This window comes from Falco biarmicus, chromosome 4, assembly GCF_023638135.1.
Source record: "Falco biarmicus isolate bFalBia1 chromosome 4, bFalBia1.pri, whole genome shotgun sequence".
NCBI classification, from domain to species: Eukaryota; Metazoa; Chordata; class Aves; order Falconiformes; family Falconidae; genus Falco; species Falco biarmicus.
The window spans coordinates 8,239,394-8,259,907 of record NC_079291.1 but is presented as its reverse complement, the minus strand read 5'-3'; the positions used below and the strand labels follow the sequence as shown (position 1 = coordinate 8,259,907).

General features: G+C 43.8%; 1 protein-coding gene across 13 annotated transcripts in view; it reads left to right on the top strand.

The window, feature by feature from the left end:
• Positions 1 to 16,245, top strand: part of THRB (thyroid hormone receptor beta) — a 161,301-nt gene extending 145,056 nt beyond the window's left edge. For 12 of the 13 annotated variants that reach the window (XM_056335712.1, XM_056335702.1, XM_056335704.1 and 9 more), the window contains 4 exons: positions 891 to 1,096; positions 4,251 to 4,397; positions 8,913 to 9,171; positions 10,642 to 16,245. In XM_056335712.1, the coding sequence (XP_056191687.1) occupies positions 891 to 1,096; positions 4,251 to 4,397; positions 8,913 to 9,171; positions 10,642 to 10,883 (854 nt within the window). In that variant the 3' untranslated portion in view covers positions 10,884 to 16,245. The remainder of the gene's footprint in view (positions 1 to 890; positions 1,097 to 4,250; positions 4,398 to 8,912; positions 9,172 to 10,641) is intronic. The other variant, XM_056335701.1, reaches the window with a different exon arrangement.
• Positions 16,246 to 20,514: the final 4,269 nt, after the last annotated feature.

Here is a 20,514-nt window from a genome sequence, read left to right as displayed (position 1 = left end):
TCTGCCGTGGCCTGTGTGGGCTGCACTTGCGTATGCACCGAAGGAGCCGTCACTGAGCGTGGCAGACGGGCCAGCTGTCCCCTGCCTCAAGAAGGGTTTCTCCCACCTTTGAGTTAAAAGGTGCGAACAGAAGCACGTAAGCAGGGGGTTTGTTGCTCCTGCCTGCCTGCCACCAGTTGTGGATCAGAATGGTCCTCCTCTGCTAAAGCAGGCCAGTCTGTTTAAATGGCATATTCATGTTGGCATGGAAAATGGCCTAAAACTTTCCATGGTGGTCAGAGATGCACAGCCCTAGGGCCTGGCATCACTGGAAGTAGCAGGGTTCTAGGGGGATGCTATGGAACGGCACCATTTTAGGGCTTATGGAAGGAGCCGAAGGCAGATTGTTTCCGATCATGTCATGCAACAGGTAGTCGAGCCTCCTGTGAGTAAGTACTCCCACTTCCTTAATCGACATTACCTTCTGCTGGTTTACAAGAACACATTCTACACAATTCAGAGCACCAAGAGTGCTGATAATACTTTAAAGAAGACAAAAGTGCATCTTTCCCAACATGGATTACTCCAAGTCTGTTGTAGGAGCACTTTGTCCAAGTCCTCACACAGCTTTTACATATTAGTTTTATTAGCGGAATAAGCCACTGAAGGCAGTGGCAGCATACAAAGTGTCACCAGAAGGGTAAGTCGTTCTTTGCAATCCAGGCTTCTGAGAGGTGAAGTTTGGAGGGAGAAGTAAGAGAACTGTGTCAACTGTGGGTCTTACCAAAGTACCTCTTTACTGATTAGTTAAGGTGTTTGTAATCAATTAGTCCCTCAGGCACACAAAAGACCAGGTTTCAGACAGCCTTAAGAGCTTCCTGCCATTTTTGTATGTTTTTTTCCCCTGCTAGTGGTGTTGGATGACAGCAAGCGGTTGGCAAAGAGGAAGCTGATAGAAGAAAATCGAGAGAAGAGACGTCGGGAAGAGCTGCAGAAAACCATTGGGCACAAACCAGAGCCAACAGATGAGGAATGGGAGCTCATCAAAATTGTTACTGAAGCACATGTGGCCACCAATGCACAAGGCAGCCACTGGAAGCAGAAGAGGAAATTTCTGGTAAGGGCTGTAGCCTTTTACACTGCTCTCGGAGCCAGGTTCCTTTCTTTCCTCTGAAGTTCCTTCCCAACATTGCCACCCCAAAGTGGATATATCTGCCAGTGTATGAAAATGGATGATTTTTATAGTTACTACGTGCTTATTCTTGCCTGAAGCTCAGTGTTTGATCAGACCATGTATTTCAAGAGATAAACAGCATGTTGCTAAGTTAAGGCTTACCCAGCTGGATACTTTTAATGCGCTATGATAAGAAAAAGCAGCAAAAGCGTTTCACTTCTGATTAACAGCAGTAGCAGTCTCTAACGCATACCAAATCTTTTTTTATAAATTATGTCTAGGGACAGTTGTCTTTATTAGGGACTAGCATAAACCATACTGTAAGTGTTAAAACAATGTAAGTTCTAGGTGAAAGCTGATATTTTTAATTAGTAACTCATGGGTTTTGCTTCCTTGTTCCAAAGTGAACACATTAATTACAATGAATTTAGCAAAGAAAAATTACTTTCAGTGAAAGCAGGATGATACATAGACTTATAGCATTGCAATTGCAGACCACAAGACAACGTCAGCTTTCAGTCTGTAACTAAGGATTGGAAAATAAATGGTGATTTGTGATGCTCAGCCTTAGAAGAGGATTTAGTTGATTTTTCTAAATTGATTTTTAAAGGAAAGAAGTGCAGAATGCAAAATGCTTCTACAGCACAACAGAGGGATTGTAGACTGCATTTCAGGAATACACAGAGGTCTTTAACCGTTTGTGTATACCTAACCAGATAGAGAATGCTCATTTTTTGCAGGCCTAGGCTCCTGCTGCTTAATTCACCGTGGGAATCCCAACCTACTGTTAAATTGCTAAGAGACATTATATATTCAAACCAGCTGATCCCTTTTATGACGTTCTGATAATTTCAGTGGCACTGTCTACATTTCTGTATGAATGGCTGCATATTCGTAGTAGCGTGCCATCAGGAAAGCACAGCCAGTGATCACTGGGGAGAAGCAACAGAGCACTTTCCAGTGGTGCTGCACGGTGAGGTTTGCAGCAGTAGTTTTAGCAGATCAAGAAGCAGCTGCAATAGTGTGTTTTGTTGCTTAGACGGGATCGCTGTTCTTTGGGTATTGCCTGGTTTGGGATAAAGCATGGGGAGCTTGAGGGCGGCGCTGGGAATGAGGACAGTAGGCCACATAAAATGTGATTGTTGAGGGTCTTCAGGCTCTGGAGACAGGCACAGTGGTGGGGGGACCTCCAGCAAAAACATAACCAAGGGCACGAGGTTATGTAATGAGTGGGCTACTGGGAAAATGGCGGGGTGGGACAGAGGCAGGGGTGGCAGCTGTAATGGGCAGTTCAGAAACCAGCTGTGGCTTCCACAACTGGTTCCTAGGCCAGATCAAACTGCCGTTGGCACAGCCCTTGCTGCAGGGCCTCCTGCTTATTTGCAGAGCTAACATGCTGAAGCCCAGTGGTTTCAAGGCAAGCATAGGAAGCTCACTGACACCTCGCAGTGAGCACAGAAGGGGTAGTCCAGGATGGCGTGCCAGCCCCAGGTGGAGGGCTTTGAAAGCCCTGCCACAAGCTGTTGAAGAGCCAGAGGAACTGATCGCACACCCCAGGAGCTGTGGGTTGGTCCTTAGGCAGCTGAAGCTGGTTCTTCAGCAGCGGGACCTCCTTTGAGGTCTGGACTTCTTTTCCTATTGAAAAGGTGAGTTAGGTAGCAAGGGCTCTCCAGTTGCATTCCCTTCTGGAGTGTCATAGCTTTAGGTAGTGATCCTGACTTCCCTTTCCCAAGAAAGTGCTGTGTTCTTTCTTTTTCCCCCTAACAATGTTATGTGTGGTTTTAAGCATTTGGTCTTCTTGCTTGGAAGTGATGAAGGTTGTTTATCATGAGCACACAGACAATGTGGTTTAGTTTCCCAAGTTTCAGGGAGGGAGGGAGCCTAGAACTGGGATTATTTGAGTTTTTTAGTAGGAACTGTCAGATAATTGAGCCCAGTCCTCTTCATTGTTACTTTACAATTGGTGCTTGCTTTATTCACACATTGCAGAGTTTTTTCTTGAAAGAAGTTAGATTTGGATTCAGATAGGTGACAGCTGTGGAAGGATCCTTTACAATGGGTTGCTGAGCACAAGGTTTTATAGACAGCACCTCCCCTGTTTTAAGTGCACTTATATAAATGTATTGAATTCCATCAGTAGTAAAGGCCTTCTTCTCTGGGTTTTATCCAGTTTTTTACTCTAATGTAAATGAAATGGAACCTCTGCATGGTGGCTGGCAGGTCTATTACAACCTCAAAGCCACACTTCGTGAATGGAACAGCTTTGATATGCCTGTTTTTAAAATACATGGTAACACTGACAAGCTGTCATAAAAATCACGTGAACAAACTGAAGTGCAGTTGGAGAAAAAAACCACTCATCACGGATTCTGCTTGAAACTATTTTGTTGTATATTCCTGTTGAAATCCTCAATATACCTTTTTTTTTTTTTTCATTTTGGGGAAGCCTTGAGCTGAAGTCATGATTTTCAACCAATATTTTACCCAGACAAGTTCAGATTTTAGTCACTTTATCCAGATTAGCTTTGTCTTAACCCATTCTTAGTCATCAGTTGTTCTAGCCTAGTTTTGGAAACAGGCCTTGGCAGTTGCCTGGAGCTCTGTGATACCAGGCAATCTGTTCTGAGGAGGATTTCAGAACTTCAAGTAGGTGAACGAGCCCAATTCTGCAAAGCTTTCAGCATCTTCTTGGGGGTGAAAAGTCACCTCACCTCCCTTCACTTTCAGAAAAACTTGAGAGTTCTCAGCACCTGTAAGAAACAAGAACACGCCTATATTTTAAAACAAAAGTGTGTACGCTACACACACAAAATACTCAGATACAAGCACAATGAAGAAACTGCATGCGCACAAAAATGCCCACACAAGATGGGTTGTGGCATGCCAGTCACCCATTTCTCTGTGCACTCGCCTCTTTTAGAAATGCCTTATACAAACAAATAAGTTCATGTTTTGTGGTATAATGGGCATTATTTATAAAGCGAATAGTGTTATTTTTTTTTAGCACATCTTCTGTCGCCAAGCAGGACTTTTTAGAGTATAAAATGCTTGCTCTAAGATAGATTGCTCCTTTAAATATCTTTGTTTATATCCTTAGCCGGAAGATATTGGGCAGGCACCAATAGTTAATGCCCCAGAAGGTGGGAAAGTGGATTTAGAAGCCTTCAGCCAGTTTACAAAAATTATCACACCAGCGATTACAAGAGTGGTGGATTTTGCCAAAAAGTTGCCTATGTTTTGTGAGGTAAGAAGACTTCCTTGCACTCCTCATTTATATGCCTGTTGTTAAAAACTATTCAAAATATTCCTGGCATGGAACTAAAAAATTCACTATGTTTAAACCCAGAAAAATTAAAGGGATCCAAAGCTGATAGGACTAAAATCTTCTTGATTTTTATGAGATTTCTTTTTTCCTGAGATTCCTGAAATAGTGATTTTGTTCGTCTAGAGGTCGTCATGGTTCATTAGGGACTCGAATGTGTCTTTAGAGGTGGCCAAAGCAAATGAACAAAAAGAGACTGTCTGGAAGCATCTTTGATACATTTAATCAGATCTTCCAGAACACAGTTCCCCTCTGTGCTTTCTGGCTCCTGGGCAGGTACAGTATTGTGGAAATGGGTCTACACAGTAGCAAAGTCTTCAAATTCAGGAAAGTATCCCTGTCCAGGAGTGGCACTTGCCTCATTGTGTTCCTTAAGCATGCTCTTCCTGAATGGGGGAGTTGTGTATAAAAGAGTCTGTAAAAATACTGGATTGTCATTCCAGGTAGATACTCACATGTTAAATGTCAGTAAATATTGACTCAGATAGACTTGGTTGCCATTAGGAATATAGAGGCCCTAGGCTCATCTCATTTACACCGAGGTATCGTTTTTACTGAAGGACCAGATGCAATGGCTGACAGGATTTTTTTCCTGACTTAAAAAAAAAATGTTATCAGAACTACAGCCTGAAATAATATTTCAGGCTTAGCAATCTTAATATTTTAAGATATTAATTTTAAGTCTTGTGAGTCACTTAGGATCCACAGCCATGGGAGTTTTAGCGTGGAAATATCCCAGATCCAGTCATGGAAGGATGCTTGCCTGCTCACCCACACTGCAGAGCAACACTTTACTCTGCTGTTGAAATGCCAAGTCAATAACATTCAAAATGGGAATGACCGTGGTCAATGAGTTCGTGGGACTCCCTAACTCAGGAACAGTGTTTCCTCCTAATAGCTAAACATAAGTCAGGAAGGACATTTAAGGCAGCTGTAGCATTTTACTCTTCTGTATGTGGCAGCTTTTCTTTAAGGTCGGTCAAGGAGAGAGCTATTTTATGTCCTCTGGCACCTACAGAACAAGAAAAGGTAAATATCAATAGTTGGCATAGTGTAAATAGCCCTCCCTGGCTAACCTCAGCATTGGCTCCATCAGCCAAGAAAGTATGAAATAGTGGCCGAGCATGAAGATTTCCAAATACAAGGAACGTGTCCATAGATCAAGAGGCCCTCGCAGCATTCGGTGTCTGAGGGAATCTGTCTCCTCTGATTAGGCATTTGTTGGTAGGAAGTTGCAGTGACATACCAAGGTAGTCTTTTAATTTAGAAGGTTTTGCCAGTCACACACAGACTGCAGTGCCCATCTGACATCTCCTACCCCTCCTGGCTACTGTGGGCCCACTTGTGTCAGAACCGGGCAGGAAGCATGGATGGAGAAGTCAAGGCGTCATTAGGCACAACCTCTGTAGGTTATGCAGCTCAGCTAGGACAGGCTTTGTTTACAGCTGAGCCGCCGTGTAAACCTGACACTCCTGACAGCAAGATCTGATGGCAGAGTGAGGGACAGCTCCTCACGAACACAAAGGAATAGGACAGCTGTCCTCCGAGTTGTCATGTAGCTCCTGCTGTAACATAAAGAAAATGACAAATGTTTGCTCCTTTTTGAAGGGGCACTGTCTTGTTAACTTTGTTTCAGTTACGGTTTTTAACCCGTATCTTTTTCTTAGAAGCAATGCTGTGTGAGCTGTGGATCTGTTTATGAGAAAAAGCCCTCCGTTCTCCCGTAGGACCTGCAGAACCTTACCTCAGTGCTTAATTCCACAGAGGCATAGGCTGAGAGTGTAGTAAATCCCTGTGGAGGAGGGGCATGGCAAGGAACATCCATAGCCACTGACATATTCGTGGCTACTTTTCCTTCTTTTTCTCTTCTTTGGACACATGCGCAAGCCAGCAAAGCACTGTGCGTACCCAGCTTAGTTTGTGTGCATCCATTGGCCCGTGCCTCAAAGAAAGAATCTAATCCCAGGGTGGTCGAAGTATAAAGAAAACTTCATTTACTTCTCAGAATTTCTGCTGTTGTTTCCTTCTTGTATTTCCTTCTGCATAGAAGATGAAGACTGAGAAGCATTTAATCAGTTTGATGTCAGGTTTCTAAGTGTCACCGGCATCAGTGGTTTCATGCTGGGTGAAGCTATGCAAATACCTTTTTAGGGAGCTCAGCTCAGCTCAGCTCACTTCCATGGTGATGCATTACATGTGTGCTGGCTGCCAGTCTGTCCTGCAGAGGTGAGCATCTCAAGTTTCTGCCTTTTGGCTTTTCCCCCAGCAGAGCGAGAAGGAAAAGACATGTGGCAGTTAATCAGGCACATTTGTTAACCCCACTCCTGGAAGGTGCCTCTGGTGGCAGCGCTCAACCGATGAGTATAGCCAGCACTGAACCCTGCAGAACTGGGAGCAGAACTGATGTACAAGACCCCTGTCTTTGGTAACTGCTGCTGCTGGCAGATAAGACCTGAGGCTTGGCATCGGTGAAACAGATGTCCCATCTATCCTTCAGAATTGGGAAGGAGGATGAAGGACGGGCATAGGCAGATCACCACTACCATGAAGAAATTTTAAGAAGGTTCAAGTAGGAAGAAGAACTCTCATTGGTTTAATAGCTCACTAATAAAACAGCTGAAGTGTCACAGTGTCTTCCCTACTGTTACCTGTCTGATTCTTTTCCACCATTCTTCCCTCTTCTTGGTGTTTTTTTCCTTCATGTCTCTTTTCTTATCCCTTCTCCCTTCCTTTTTCTTTTGTGTCCCTCTCCTTTTCCCTTTCCTTTTCCCTCTCCTTTTCCCTCTCCTTTTCCTTCTTCTTTCTCTGTTTCTGTTCCCACTTCAGTCTCAGCAGCCAAAGAGTGGTGTTGTCACTGGGTAGCAAGACTGCCACTGTGGCTGTGCAGCCTTCTCCATGCTACTGCTGAGTGTGATCCACAGAGAAAGTGATTTGCCCTGAACTGGATGAGTCATTTTTCTTGTGTATCAAACACTTCACACCTGAAGTTGGCATTGCTAGAAAAATAGCTGCATGATTCAACTCCTTTTTCTGACTGTGGCTGGCTTTGTGCTTAAAACTTTTCTCTAACAGGGAACTGCTTTCCACTTGCATTAGCTAACTGTCTGGCATCCACTCTGCATTATTTTAAACCAAATCAATGTACTTGCTTTGTGAGTACACAGTTGTCACATAAACCTTTATTTAGTGGGGTTTTTTTTTCATTTTGAATTGCAAATCAGGTAAATATAAGAACTCTACATGAATCAGAAATGGATAGATTTATGCCTCTTTTAAAGCCAAGTAGAAATGAGTTGCTTTTTCATATATGTGACCTTTGCTGTTCATTTAGTGACAGTCTTAAAATAGTCTTGGTGGGTTTTGCTATAACTGAATTACCTGTGAAAACATAAAGACTTGCTTTATAGAATGCGTTCTCCTAACATATAAGCATCCTAGTTATACTTTCTAAATACAGAACCTACCTCCACCAATTCAGGCAGCTTAGCTTTTTTAATATCACGGAAAAGACATGTCTAGCCTCATGCCCTGAAGACCATGGCTTATGCACCAGCATAAAAGCTAGAGCTATATCATAGATTTTCTGTCTGTCCAGCAGTAACATAGGGAGTCTAGGGAGATCAGCCTTACTAAGTTAAATGTAGCTTACTAAGTTCTGTGTTGTTTAAATGGACAGTGAGCGTTAAGAGTACAGTAAGTTTCAGCCCTTTTATTTAAAAAGCAGTCCACACTTAACAGGCCCTCCCAAACGTCTGGTTTTTCCTCTGATCAGGTAAGAAATAAGCCTGGCTGGTAGTGAGTTTAACCAGGATGGATGAGGTCTGTACCAGCCCCAATTATAGTTTACTGTATTATGCTAAGTTGTAAACTGAGGGAGCTCAAGAGGAGGAAAGAGAAGGGTAAACAGCTGAGAACCGTGACCACGTTAGCCATCTCGCATCCACTCATGATGGGAGACAAAACCAAGGGCGTATGCTGCCACCAACCTGGCACCTGGTAGGTCTGCTTCACCCTTCACACTTTCTGAAATGTTCTGCAAGCGGAAAGCTACATTCTTAAGATTTATTGGACTTAATTTTATAATGCTCCCACAATCTGAGCTGTCCCACAGAGAGCAGCACTTCTGCAAGTGTATCTGAGTCAGCCTGGCTTGCTTTGAGTATCTTGCCCAGGACCGTTTGCCTAGAGCTGTCATCACTAGATTTCCTAAGGGTGTGTGGGGATGTTAATCTGCTGGCAGTGTCTGAAGGCAGGAATGCAAGTCTTGGAGGTTTGTGCGGTGCAGTCAATCGGCAGCATGTTTGAGGGTAGCTGTGCTATGTGAGGTAGTGTCCTGGGGTGTGAACTGTGACTTCATGCTCATGGATTTATTTTAGTTGTAAAACCAACTCAGTTTGAAAAACATATCTTTTTCTTTACTGTTTATAATTTCTGCAGCTGCCATGTGAAGACCAGATCATCCTTCTGAAAGGCTGCTGTATGGAGATAATGTCCCTCCGAGCAGCAGTTCGCTATGACCCTGAGAGTGAGACTCTAACACTAAATGGGGAGATGGCGGTGACAAGGGGCCAGCTAAAAAATGGGGGTCTTGGCGTAGTGTCTGATGCCATTTTTGACCTGGGCATGTCTCTTTCTTCATTTAACCTGGATGACACCGAGGTTGCCCTTCTTCAGGCTGTTCTGCTCATGTCATCAGGTGAGAACAGAAGTATGTTGAGACCCCAACCATTTGGAAACTCTTTAGTCTTTGTCACAAGCCTCTTCTAAAAAGAAATAGGATATGTTAGATCTTGTAGTGCTGACTAGAGTAATGTGGGAGCAATTTTCTCTGAAAATCCTGATGCAGCTTAGAATTAGTTTGGTAAGCATTAGGAAAGACATTCAGGGTATTCAGAGACATGGGCATAAACGTGGCTTTGGTAACATGCCTTGGTCAGTTTAGTGCTTAGGGAGGAGGCAGGGATGATCATGAGAAAGAAATTAGAACTGGTTCTGAGCCGATTTGCCTTGCATGAAAACTGGCAATTTAGCAACAGCTGTCCTTACAGTAAGTTCCCTCTTCCCCTCGGTACTGTGGTGCACTGGGCAGTTCATACACATTTCCATCAGTCTCATAGGCTTACCTTGACCTGCCATCTGGTTTTCCTACTTAACAGCACCGCTGCTGGCTGATGGGCATTTGAGAGCTGTGCTGTTTCCCCACACTGGGACCATTTGCAACTCGTCTCTTGGTGGCATGATACGGAAGCAGCACAGACCATTTCGTGTGATTTCCAAAGAGTTTCTAACCTTCTCAAATCAAGTGTGTTTTAAAATATGCTCCCACTGACTGTGCCAGCCCAAAGAGGAAATTCCATTCTTGGGCAGTGGCAGATTTAGCAAGATTTTGTTTTAAGACCACTTTGAAGACTGGGCACTGAGTAACAGTACACAGACAGTGATTTACAAGCATTAACTGCATCTGAGACAGAAAGGTTTCCACATTAATCGCAACACGGCACTTGACCTTCCTAATCAAAACATTTTTATTTCGGTTTTTGTTCCCTACAAAATGATACGTGAGTAGGGGTTTCAGAAGGCAATTCAGAGGACCTGCTTTCCCAGAAGTGTCTCCTGAAGAGTGACTTAACAAAAGGAGCTTTTCCAGTGCCCATCTGGGTGCCGGTTGAGACACTTGGCCAAACTTTTGGCCTGTGCTGTTCCTTGGTGCCCTGTAACAGTTTCCTTTGCAGCTCACCTATGGATCAACGCTTGATCAAAGCATTGGTCAGACCACAGAGAAACAGATAGGAAAGAACTGTAATTTAGATACTTGACAAGGAATTTTTTTTAGTTCTTCATTAGTTGTTTTACAGAAGGTTGTAGGTCGAAACTTTAGCTGAGATCAGGGACCTGTTGCTCTAATCACTGTAAGCAAACACTTTCCAAACAGTTATATTCTAAATGGGCAAAGCAGACAAAAGATGAAGAAAGGATTATCTCCTTGTTTTAACAGGGATAGTACTGATAAGTGAGGTGTCCAGGGTCAAAGAAGTTGTTTGTGGCAGATGTCCTTGGTCTCCCTCCTTTTTTTCCTAACAACAGTATCATCCTGTCTTTTCCTGATTTATGGTCAGGAATTTGTTAATTAAGTAATAACTATAATTCTGCTTCTTTGTATCTACAGATCGCCCAGGCCTTGTTTGTGTTGAGAGGATAGAAAAGTGTCAAGAGGGTTTCCTCCTGGCATTCGAACACTACATTAATTACAGAAAACACCATGTTGCACACTTTTGGCCAAAACTGCTGATGAAAGTGACAGACCTGCGAATGATCGGCGCCTGCCATGCCAGCCGCTTCCTGCACATGAAGGTGGAGTGCCCCACAGAACTCTTCCCTCCGTTGTTCCTGGAAGTGTTTGAGGATTAGAGAGACCAGAGCGGTTCTCCGCACCCCCGTCGCACTACTGGCTGTCATTTCATCCCGTTGCCCGGCTCTTCTCACCTCTGTTTGTTCTTCTTTCGTGCTCTTCTGTTTCTTGAGGTGGGGTTGGGTTTTCGTTAGGGTTTTCTTTTGGGGTTGCTGGGGGGCAGTTGTGTGTACACATGGATGAAAACATCCCTTTAATGCGGGTACTTGTGACTATTGCAATTTGTTCTTCAGTCCTTTGATGTGAATGCTTTGACAGCTTAACAGTGAAAATAGAAACAGGCCAATCTCATTCACCAGCACTTGCATGGTCACCAGCTCACACACATCATTGCTTGGAAAATACGGGAGAGAAATTGAAGTGGCAGAAAATAAATTGGCCTCCAAATTGAAACGGCTATTGTTAATTTGACCCTGGCAATTTTGTTTAGTCTTTTACCTCATTTTGCAGGGCACAAGTGACCGATTCATGAGATGAAATTTCTAGTCTTCACGGTTGTTTCTATTGTAACAATCACCATTATGATCTAGGATCTTCATCATCACCATGATCCCATCATTATCTGAGGATTGTTCAGGCAGATGCAGTTCAACAGTTTAACTGTGCCCCATAAATCAAGTACTTAAAACAATGCAGAGTGTTAGAAGGGATTGACTCTTTTTTTTTTTTTTTTCCCATGTGTATAAGAAATTAAGATACTTCAGTTTTTACTACATTTGAACTCCACGTAACTTCACTGGAAGGTAAGGAGGGGAATTTGATCCTCTGAGGTGCTTTTCCTCGGAGTGGAGAGGTCTGCTTTTTCTGAGGTGTGTGGAAAATTTGTCACTCTGAGGGAGAAGGCTCCTGTCAGGATAGCAGGCTTTCCTCCAAGTTATTCAGGGATATGAATGCTCACAGAATGATGAAAAGGAGAACGAAACATACAGGGTGACCTTCAGATGGGACGGAAACCAACCGTGTTATTTATGACACTCAAGACTGTACAGCTTTATCCCAGTAATACAAACAGTGTTGCTTGGCAGTAATCTTTTGGGGTTTATATATATATATATATAAAGTTTATATGCACGTATATATATAATTTTATATATATATAATTACAAATCTTCAGCAGATGTCTTAAACATATTTCCATATTTTTCTCGTCTCACTCTCCTCTCACCCTCTCCTGTGCGTGTGTGCATTTATGTGTGTTGATCAGCTAGGTTCTCCCTCCTTGGTGTCTGTATGTGTTTTGTTTGGCTAGATTCTCTCTTGATTCCTTTAATTTATTTCAACTAACTGCACTAGCAGGAACCGAACTGAGCAATGACAGGATGTCCTGCTGCCGAAATCTGCAAGCCAGTACTCACAGTCCTGGAATGTTTGGAGGCCGGTGATGAGGGCATTATAGGTAGAGGTTCCTCTCTGTCATCCATCTCCATTCAGGGGTGTTGTCCCTGGATTTTATAAACTTGGTATTAAACCATTCCCTTAATTTGTATGATACATCAAAAGCATCCTTCTGTTCTTCCTGGGAACCAGAGACTTAGTTCACATATTTGCACTTCTTCATACCCCACGTTCTTTCGTGTTGTGCATTCATTTGTACCGGTTTCTTTCTCTGCTATTTATTGATATATTTGCCTGGCAAGTCAGTGGGCATTGTTATGGTGGATGTGTTGACTTTCAAAGCTCATGGCCTATATCTAGTCCCGTACAGTAGGTGTTTACCCCCTCATGAAAACATGATACTCAGGAAAACGTATCTTGTAGGTGGAACACCGTATGTGTGTGTCAGGGGTTAAATTCTTTCCAGCCCTCTTCCCCTACGTCATTAAAGCATGTGGAGTGCTATTGGCTATGTTTTCAGGGAATCTTGTTCTCCGTATTCTTTGATACCATATGCACCTCTGATGAGTTGTGAGCAGCGATGTTATCACTTAAGGGTTTGTACCCGTAGTTTTGTGAGAACGCAAAACACAATGGGTTGTTTAGGGTTTTTTTGCAGGTAGCAAGGAAGGCAGACTATTGGAAATTCGTTCTTACATGTTTGCTGAAGTTGAAGAACCTCTGTTGTGGGCTGTGTTTCTTCCATCTTGAAGCATATGTGTTAACAACATCAGTCTATCCAGATTCCTTGCAGAGCACTGTGTCTTAGGGATGAGTTAGAAACTTTCTAGCTTTTGGAACAAGGGGCCAGATAATGTGATGAACTCACATGTACTCATGCAGAATCTCAGATGGGCAGCATCCATAGTCAGTAAAGAGTGCTAGATACCTGATTTGGGGGTGGCTTGGTAGAGAGCTGGTAGCATATAGGGAAAGCAAAAAACCAGCTGATCCGTTACTTGCATCTATACCCACAGTGGCTTGCAAAGAAAAAGAGCATGTCTTTTGGAGTTCTGTTCTGCCACGGATCTGAGCCAGCAGTTCCCCCTGAAGCCTGTGCAAGTATCTCACCTGTTTGCTAAATCTAAGCTTGAATTAGCATACAAGCTTTTCGCTATGATGCAGATGAGACCCAGGAGAAAAACCACCACATTTCTCCTAGTAGTATTCACAATGATCTCACTACAAGGTCCGTAATAATTCGTGTATTTTTCAGGGCTTCAGTTCCTGGAGTTGTGCTGCTGCTTGAGAGGTTCTGTCTGTCATTAAGGTCAACAATTCTTATTCTTTGGGCTATGAGGAAAATCAGTTGCCTAAGTGTTCATTATTTAGATGGGAAGTCACTGTGCAACAGTGACTTAGCTCGTAATTATTGGGACACTCGTAACTGGCTTTTGAACACTTGGGATTGTCAAGACTGTAAATCAAAAAGTAAATAAAGATCAGAAGTTAGAAAAAAATGTGAGAGTTACTGGATTAACTTGGGGAAGCAGCAAGAGATGAAAGAACTTGAAACACCCTGGACAGAACTGCAGTTTGAATCAGTGCTGAGAATTAATGCTTTGTACACTGGCTGCTTTAAAAATCTTTGCTCATACAGGATCTTGTTCCCCAAGGTCTACCATGGCAACTTACAACATTCTGTAACAGCTTGCATAATAAATAGATGTAAGCCGCATTTAGGCATCTGAGCTAATGGCCTGGCTTACCAAGATGCTGATGCAGTTTGGAGTTGGGCTTAATCAGGGTTCAGAAAATCAGGCCTCCTTCCTTAGGTGATTGCAGGTGCACTGAAGTGCCTAAAATCAGGCAACCAACTTTTGACAGGTTTGGCAGTACTCTAAGCAGAAAGGACACACTTTCCGAGCTTTTTAGATTACGTTGGAGTCTGGCACTGATCAACAGAGCGGGATTAGTGGTATTCCTCAATCGAAAACTAAGGCCAAGCTCTTAGTTTGACAGATTTGATGTACTGGCATCTAATGGCCTCTGATCTCCTATCAGTCTTACTTTGTGTGACTTCATTTACTCCCTCAGTACAACTCCTGCTTTATGTGATCATGAGAGCAAAACTAGATCACATGAGGATGCTCTTGCAGACTCTTACCAATGGATACTGACCTTGGTTCTGCAAAGACATACTTGCTTTTAAATATCAGTGATCTCAAGCCATTGTAGGATTGAGCTGCTGGGTTGACCATCTGAATGGCAGACATCAGGACTGCAGCCAGCAGCCTTTGTAGTAGCTGGCCTTCTGTGTGAAATAGTAAACGTGCACTTCGGAGTCTCATTTCTGATGGTGCCACATAACTCTCACGTTTGCTCTGTGGTTTGTGTGGTTCTACATGGAAGATTCTTCCTGTCAAACCTGATTGTCACCATTTGTGGTTTTGCCCTGAGTAACACGTGCATTTAGATACTCATTTCATGTGTAATCTCAGTTAAGTTATGATATTTATAATTACATATATAGTGTGTGATAATGATTTTTGTTTACATTCTGCCAAAATGTAGATGTTAGAGTTAGACCTCCAAGGTCCGAAATCATCCTTGAGCAGACTGCTTGCTTCTTCAGAGGTAGGCATCAGAAAGAGGAAAAAACTGTCCAGAAAGACCATTTATGTCCGAAATCTGCCAAGACAGGGCTGTTGATCACAAGCAGAGCATGTCATTGCTAGTGATGTATTTTTATGCTATGGAACTCTAACCTGTATGTGTCATATTGACTTCTTGCTGCATGAATCATAAATTATAAAAATCAATCTTACGGTTTTGAGATGTAGCCAGCATTCCTAAGGCTAAACCTTTTTCATTGACAGAATCAAAATCCACAACCAAGGAACGTATTCCTCTCACTGTGAGAGAATTGAAGGTGTTCAACATTTATCTTTTCACAAAGGAAGAGGTGACAGGACCTCTTAATGTGTCTTGTTATTGTGATCATCTGGAAATGATTGCCAGACGTTTCCTTTTGATACAGCAATGAAGTGATCCGTATTTAAATTTTATAGAGACAATTTTATTCTAGTGTGATAGAGATTTATTTTCCACTTAAAGACTCAAAACGGTGTGAGCACATTTTTTTTACTATGGTATATTTTTGCTTTAAAATTAAAAACAAAAAAAAAAGGTTTGGCCTTATCACAAAGTTTTAGTATAGGTGTTAGCAAATGCAAACAGTATGCATTATTTGTGTGTATCCACATTGACTGATGTCGCCTTCAAAAAGCAATATTGTGCAGGTAATAAGTTGTTTGTGACTGTCCATTGCACAGTTTACCTTCTTTAAAAGCTAACCTTGTTTATGCACAAGACAATCAAATGTAAATCTGCATCGGCACCCGGATGTAGATTAAATTTATGTAAATTACTGAGCACAATGTAAAACATTAAAAGACACTTTATTTAATTACACATTTAATGTTGGTAAAGATAGTATCAGGGCATGAACTAGCTGACATACTGTAATTTCTTTTTCTCTTTTCCTACTTCCTTAGCACTCTTCAGTTTTAGTTTGCTCATAAATACATCAAATTAGTCATTCATAATTTTTTTGAAGAGAAGGGTGGTTTGGATTGTTTATTTGTTTTTATGATGTCGGTTGGGAGGACTTCTTTGTCTATGTGGTTTGTGGGGGTTGCTTATTCTGTTTATTTTTTTTATATCAGTTTCATGCCCTGAGGGTAAGGCAAACATTACACCATACAGTAAAAAACAAAGTACCTTGGATGATGTATTTTTTTGCAAACAGTGTTAAGAGTTATGCTAGATTGGTAATATTTTTTCAGCCTAAAATATATTAAAAAAAAATCTGTGATCACAAATGTTTTAAACTATCTAAAGAGAAAATTTGTATATTTGGGGGAAGAAAATAATTTTTACATAGCTTTTGTATGCAGATATTAAAATGTAATTATGAATATAGTGGGCATAGATAACTGTGTAAGCTTGAATTCTAAAAAAAGAAAAAGCTTATAACTGAAAAGCTGTTCTGGTGTATCCGTCTTTTTGTTGCGGGCTGTTTTGTCAGCTTTGTCGCACGCTTCCAAGCCACTGGAATGGGAAAAATAGGACACAGAGGACAAGTTGTATCACCTCTAACCTGTTTCTACTCTTCTGCATCCCTTTCATTGCCTACCTCATATCTTATCTCCTCTCCTCCCCTCCCTTGGGCACCCAGCCAAAGGTTTTCACTTCTCCACTGTTCACATTACCCAAACTGAATTCACTCCAGTGAACTGACAGTTATGTCTCACTCAATTACATTTTTTAAGGGAATGCCCTTTCTGTCCTTCTCCATTCCCAGTCTAGACAGGGATGGTGTCACAGGAGCAATAGACGTCCCATCTCTTCACACTTTCCGTGCCTTGGTCGCCTACCTGTTGGAGAAGGTCTCCTCGTTCAGATGTTATCTCTGATATTCCTTTGCAGTTTTGATTTCTCCTCCAATTCTTTGATTCCCCGCAGGAAGAAAGGCAAGACCCAGTGCTTGGACCCAGAAGCGTTTCCTGGGCTGCCCCAGATGGCAGACCTGCGAAGGCTGTTGCTTCACGGTGCTCTCGGCAGGCATCCGCTGGCTGGCTGCCCGCTGCTGTCCCTGGTCCCCTTCCACGTGAGGTGCTGGGAGCCTTCCAGTGGGTGCTGAGCTCCCTGGCCTCCCTCTGCCTGGCGGCCGTGGGAGCGCCTCCCCCACGCCAGGCTCGGTGTCCCGGGGCAGCGCCGTGCCGGCACCTCGAGGCTTTGTTCCCACTGTTGCCCGTGGGAGCAGGGCCTGCCTTCAAAGGCAGAAAGGCCATCTGAGGAGCCCGAGGGAACACGTGAAATCCACGCTCTGCCTCAGATCAAAGCCCTCGGAGCACTTCAGCTCGGGCCCCTGAGTGCGGAAGCCTTGCCAAGGCCTCGCTGGGTTTGCCCCGAGCCAGCCGTGACGGGGGCTGCTCAGCCCCTCCAGGACCAGCTCTGCGGCGGGGAACTGATTTGCTGCAGAACAACTTGTTCGTGCAACGTGAAGAAATAATTCTGCTACCACAGACCCCGGGGCATTGGCTGTGACATTTTCGGGCTTCCTTTGTAGGGGTGAAGTCTGCGTTTATCAAAAAGTAGCGCGAGGTCTGTGGAGAGGAGCAGTGTTCTGGCAGCAACATATATTTGCTTCAGTGTGCACTTACCACAGCAGAGAAGGACATAAAAGATGATCATCTCTCCCCTCTAAGCACTGGCACTGCCAGCAGGAGTGTGTCCTCAGTCTGTTGTGAGCTGCCTGATGCATCCTGGGCTTGTTGTTGAGCGTCTTGGCTGCAGTTCATCCTTCCTCTTGGGAACGGTAGGTGAAGGGTTTCTCTCCTTGAAAACTGAGCCGTGTCTGAAGGATTTTCTCAGTGGGAACTTAGGAGTCTAACATTAAACAGCCGTGTGTCTTATGGTCATATGTTCTGTGGGATATTTCCAATAGGCTCAATGGTTTCAAAATGAAGCATGTTCATAGTAAGAGTGACTGCAGACACACCACCTTTGAAACAAGTAAAGGATAAGAACAAAAGTCTCTCCACTCTGTTTATCATATTGCAGTTCTCCAGATTGGATCACAGAGCATCCTTCTGTCCTCTCCTACCTCTCGTGTCTGGGGGGAGCACTGACCTTGCAGGTACTGACTGATGTGAGCTGCCTCGGTAGGCACAAAGACAGATGTGCCAGAAAACCCTTTTGCCAGGATCAAGGAGCAGTTTTCAAGGAGAATTTAAAAAGATAAGGAAGCCCCTTTGAATCATTTATGAGAGCTTTGAGATTCTGAGGTCAAGGAATACTGAGAGACTTGGGATCTCCGAGTCAGAGGTCCTAAAGGGAACAAAAAAAGGCTCCTAGGTTATCTTGACCTTGTGGTGCTTAGAAAATCACAGACTTAGGGAAGTGGTAGAAGTTCTGTACCCTGCTGAGCAGAACCAGGGTGGCCTTCTACAGTGAAAATAGGGTAATCTACAGTGGATTGTGTTTGGAAAACACAATGTAAAAAAGTAGAAAAGGACATCAGCATATCAAAAGCAAAACCAGAAACGAGTCAATTCCAAAATGCCACTGAAATTTGAATTTCCAAGAGGCTAACTGCGTGGGTATAAGAGTAGCTTTGAGCATTTCTGTTTGGAAAGACAGTGCTTTAGTTTCTAGAAATAAAAGTAGTTTTGCAAACTCTAAACAATAAAGTGGTATTTAAAAGGGAAAAAATTATGTTATGTGTAGCTGCAAGTTCTTGGTTATCTCCCTGCTCAGAGGTAGGACCAAAAAAGGAGGAAGACTTCTTTGCTGGAATAACTATAGAGGCAGAAAGGTTCACTGCCTGATGTAATGTTTAAAATAGAAATGAAAGCTTGGGCATACCTTGGTGTGTATATAAAGTTGCAATAGGAGTTGCTATGGCTGAAAACACATTTCACTTTGTATGTGAAATCTCAAAGATATTCTCCACTCTTAAGGAGCAGGAGCCCAGGAAAATAAAATGTTAAAAAGTTAAAGACCTGAAAAAAACCACAAATACAGCAATATCTGAGGATGAGACAATTCCTGGCAAGTGGATAAAGCACTTAAATGGAGACTGATGAAAGAAAGAAAGAAAGAGGAACAGAAAGATCAGAACAAAATGCGTGCCCAGGGGTAAGCAATTCAATGTGCACAGGGACTTCACATCGTCCAGACAATCCTAGATTTGTTTGTTCATGATGAAAACATGCATGCTAGCTCTGGATCATTATTCTGTCTCTCCAGAATTAGCCTTCTTGGGAAAAGGGAAAGGGTAATGTAAGCTAACTTTGCACCTTCGATCAGTGTTCACTATGGTGTAAGAGAGCAGCTGCGATAACTACAGGTAATGGCCTTTGCGGCTTTGTCAAAGAGCCTGGCTCTGACCACGTCTGGCACCAGGGCCAGCTCAGCCGGCGTGCTCTGAGGAGCAGCAGTGCTGGCAAAACTGTAAGGAAGATCTGGAGAGAGGCTGAAGGGTCGAGCATCGTCTCCTGCTTTCGCACTTTACAGGCTAGCATCCTTCAAGCTGGGACCCTTACCTGATGAAGAGTGAAGTATGTTGAGTTCCTGTGTAGTCAAATTTTAAAAAAAAACAAAGCTGGGAATAATTAATGGATCTGAGAGGCCAAACCTTGCACCCCCTGAAGTCAGAGCTGTAGATAACGGCAAAAGGTGAGAGCCAGGCTGTGGTCTTGGAAAAGTCGTTCCGTGCTCCTGTGAAGTGTAGGAGAGATCACAGGTACTGTCAGTCGCTTTCACAAAAGGCACATGAATGTGTTTGACACAAAAAGGTAACCCACGATTTAAAAAGAGCACATCTCGGCAACGTGGCTTAGAATCAGTGAACATGAGCAGTGGAGAGCCTATAAGATACAAAGCCATGAACACCCCAGAGGACTGAGAGAGGCATTGGGAACATCTAACAAGGCACTTGCATTGCCAGGAGATCCTTTCTGGGCAGGAATTCCTGTCTTCTTCAAAGACTCAGAGGAGTCTGACAGGCATCAGCTACCAGTGTCTACCCCTTCCTTACCCTCTGCCAACAGCGGGTAAAGGTTTTGCCCTGGAGCTCCCCTCCTGCATGCCCTGGGTCCCCCAGGCTGAGCACGTGGGGTTTATCAGGGCAGCCTCTAACTGCCACCTCTCCCCATCTGCCATGCCTTAAACCCAGCTGGCAGCAAGCCCCGTGCAGCTGCTTGTCTCTCCCCCGCCAGTGGGATGGGGGAGAGAATTGAAAGGGTAGAAGTGAAAAAACCTGTGGGCTGAGATAAAGACAGTTTAACAGGTAAAGCAAAAGGGGGGCGATCACTGCCCTTGCCCCGCTGGCCACACTGTTTCTGATACAAGCCAGGGTGCTGCCGGCCCTCCTGGGCACACTGCTGGCTTGTGTTCAGCGAGCTGCTGACCAGCACCCCCAGGTCCTTTTCCACCAGGCACTTCCCAGCCCCCCTTCCCCAGCCTGTAGCGCCGCGTGGGGTTGGTGTGACCCGAGTGCAGGACCCGGCACTGAGCCGTGTTGAACCTCATACAGCTGGCCCTGGCCCATCGGTCCAGGCTGCCCAGATCCCCCTGCAGAGCCCTCCTGTGCTCCAGCAGATCAACACTCCCACCCAACTTGGTGCCATCCGCAAGGTGACTGAGGGTGCACTCAGTCCCCTTGTTCAAGTCGTCAATAAAGGTATTAAACAGGACTGGGACCAATACTGTGCCCTGGGGAACACCACTTGTGACCGGCCACCAACT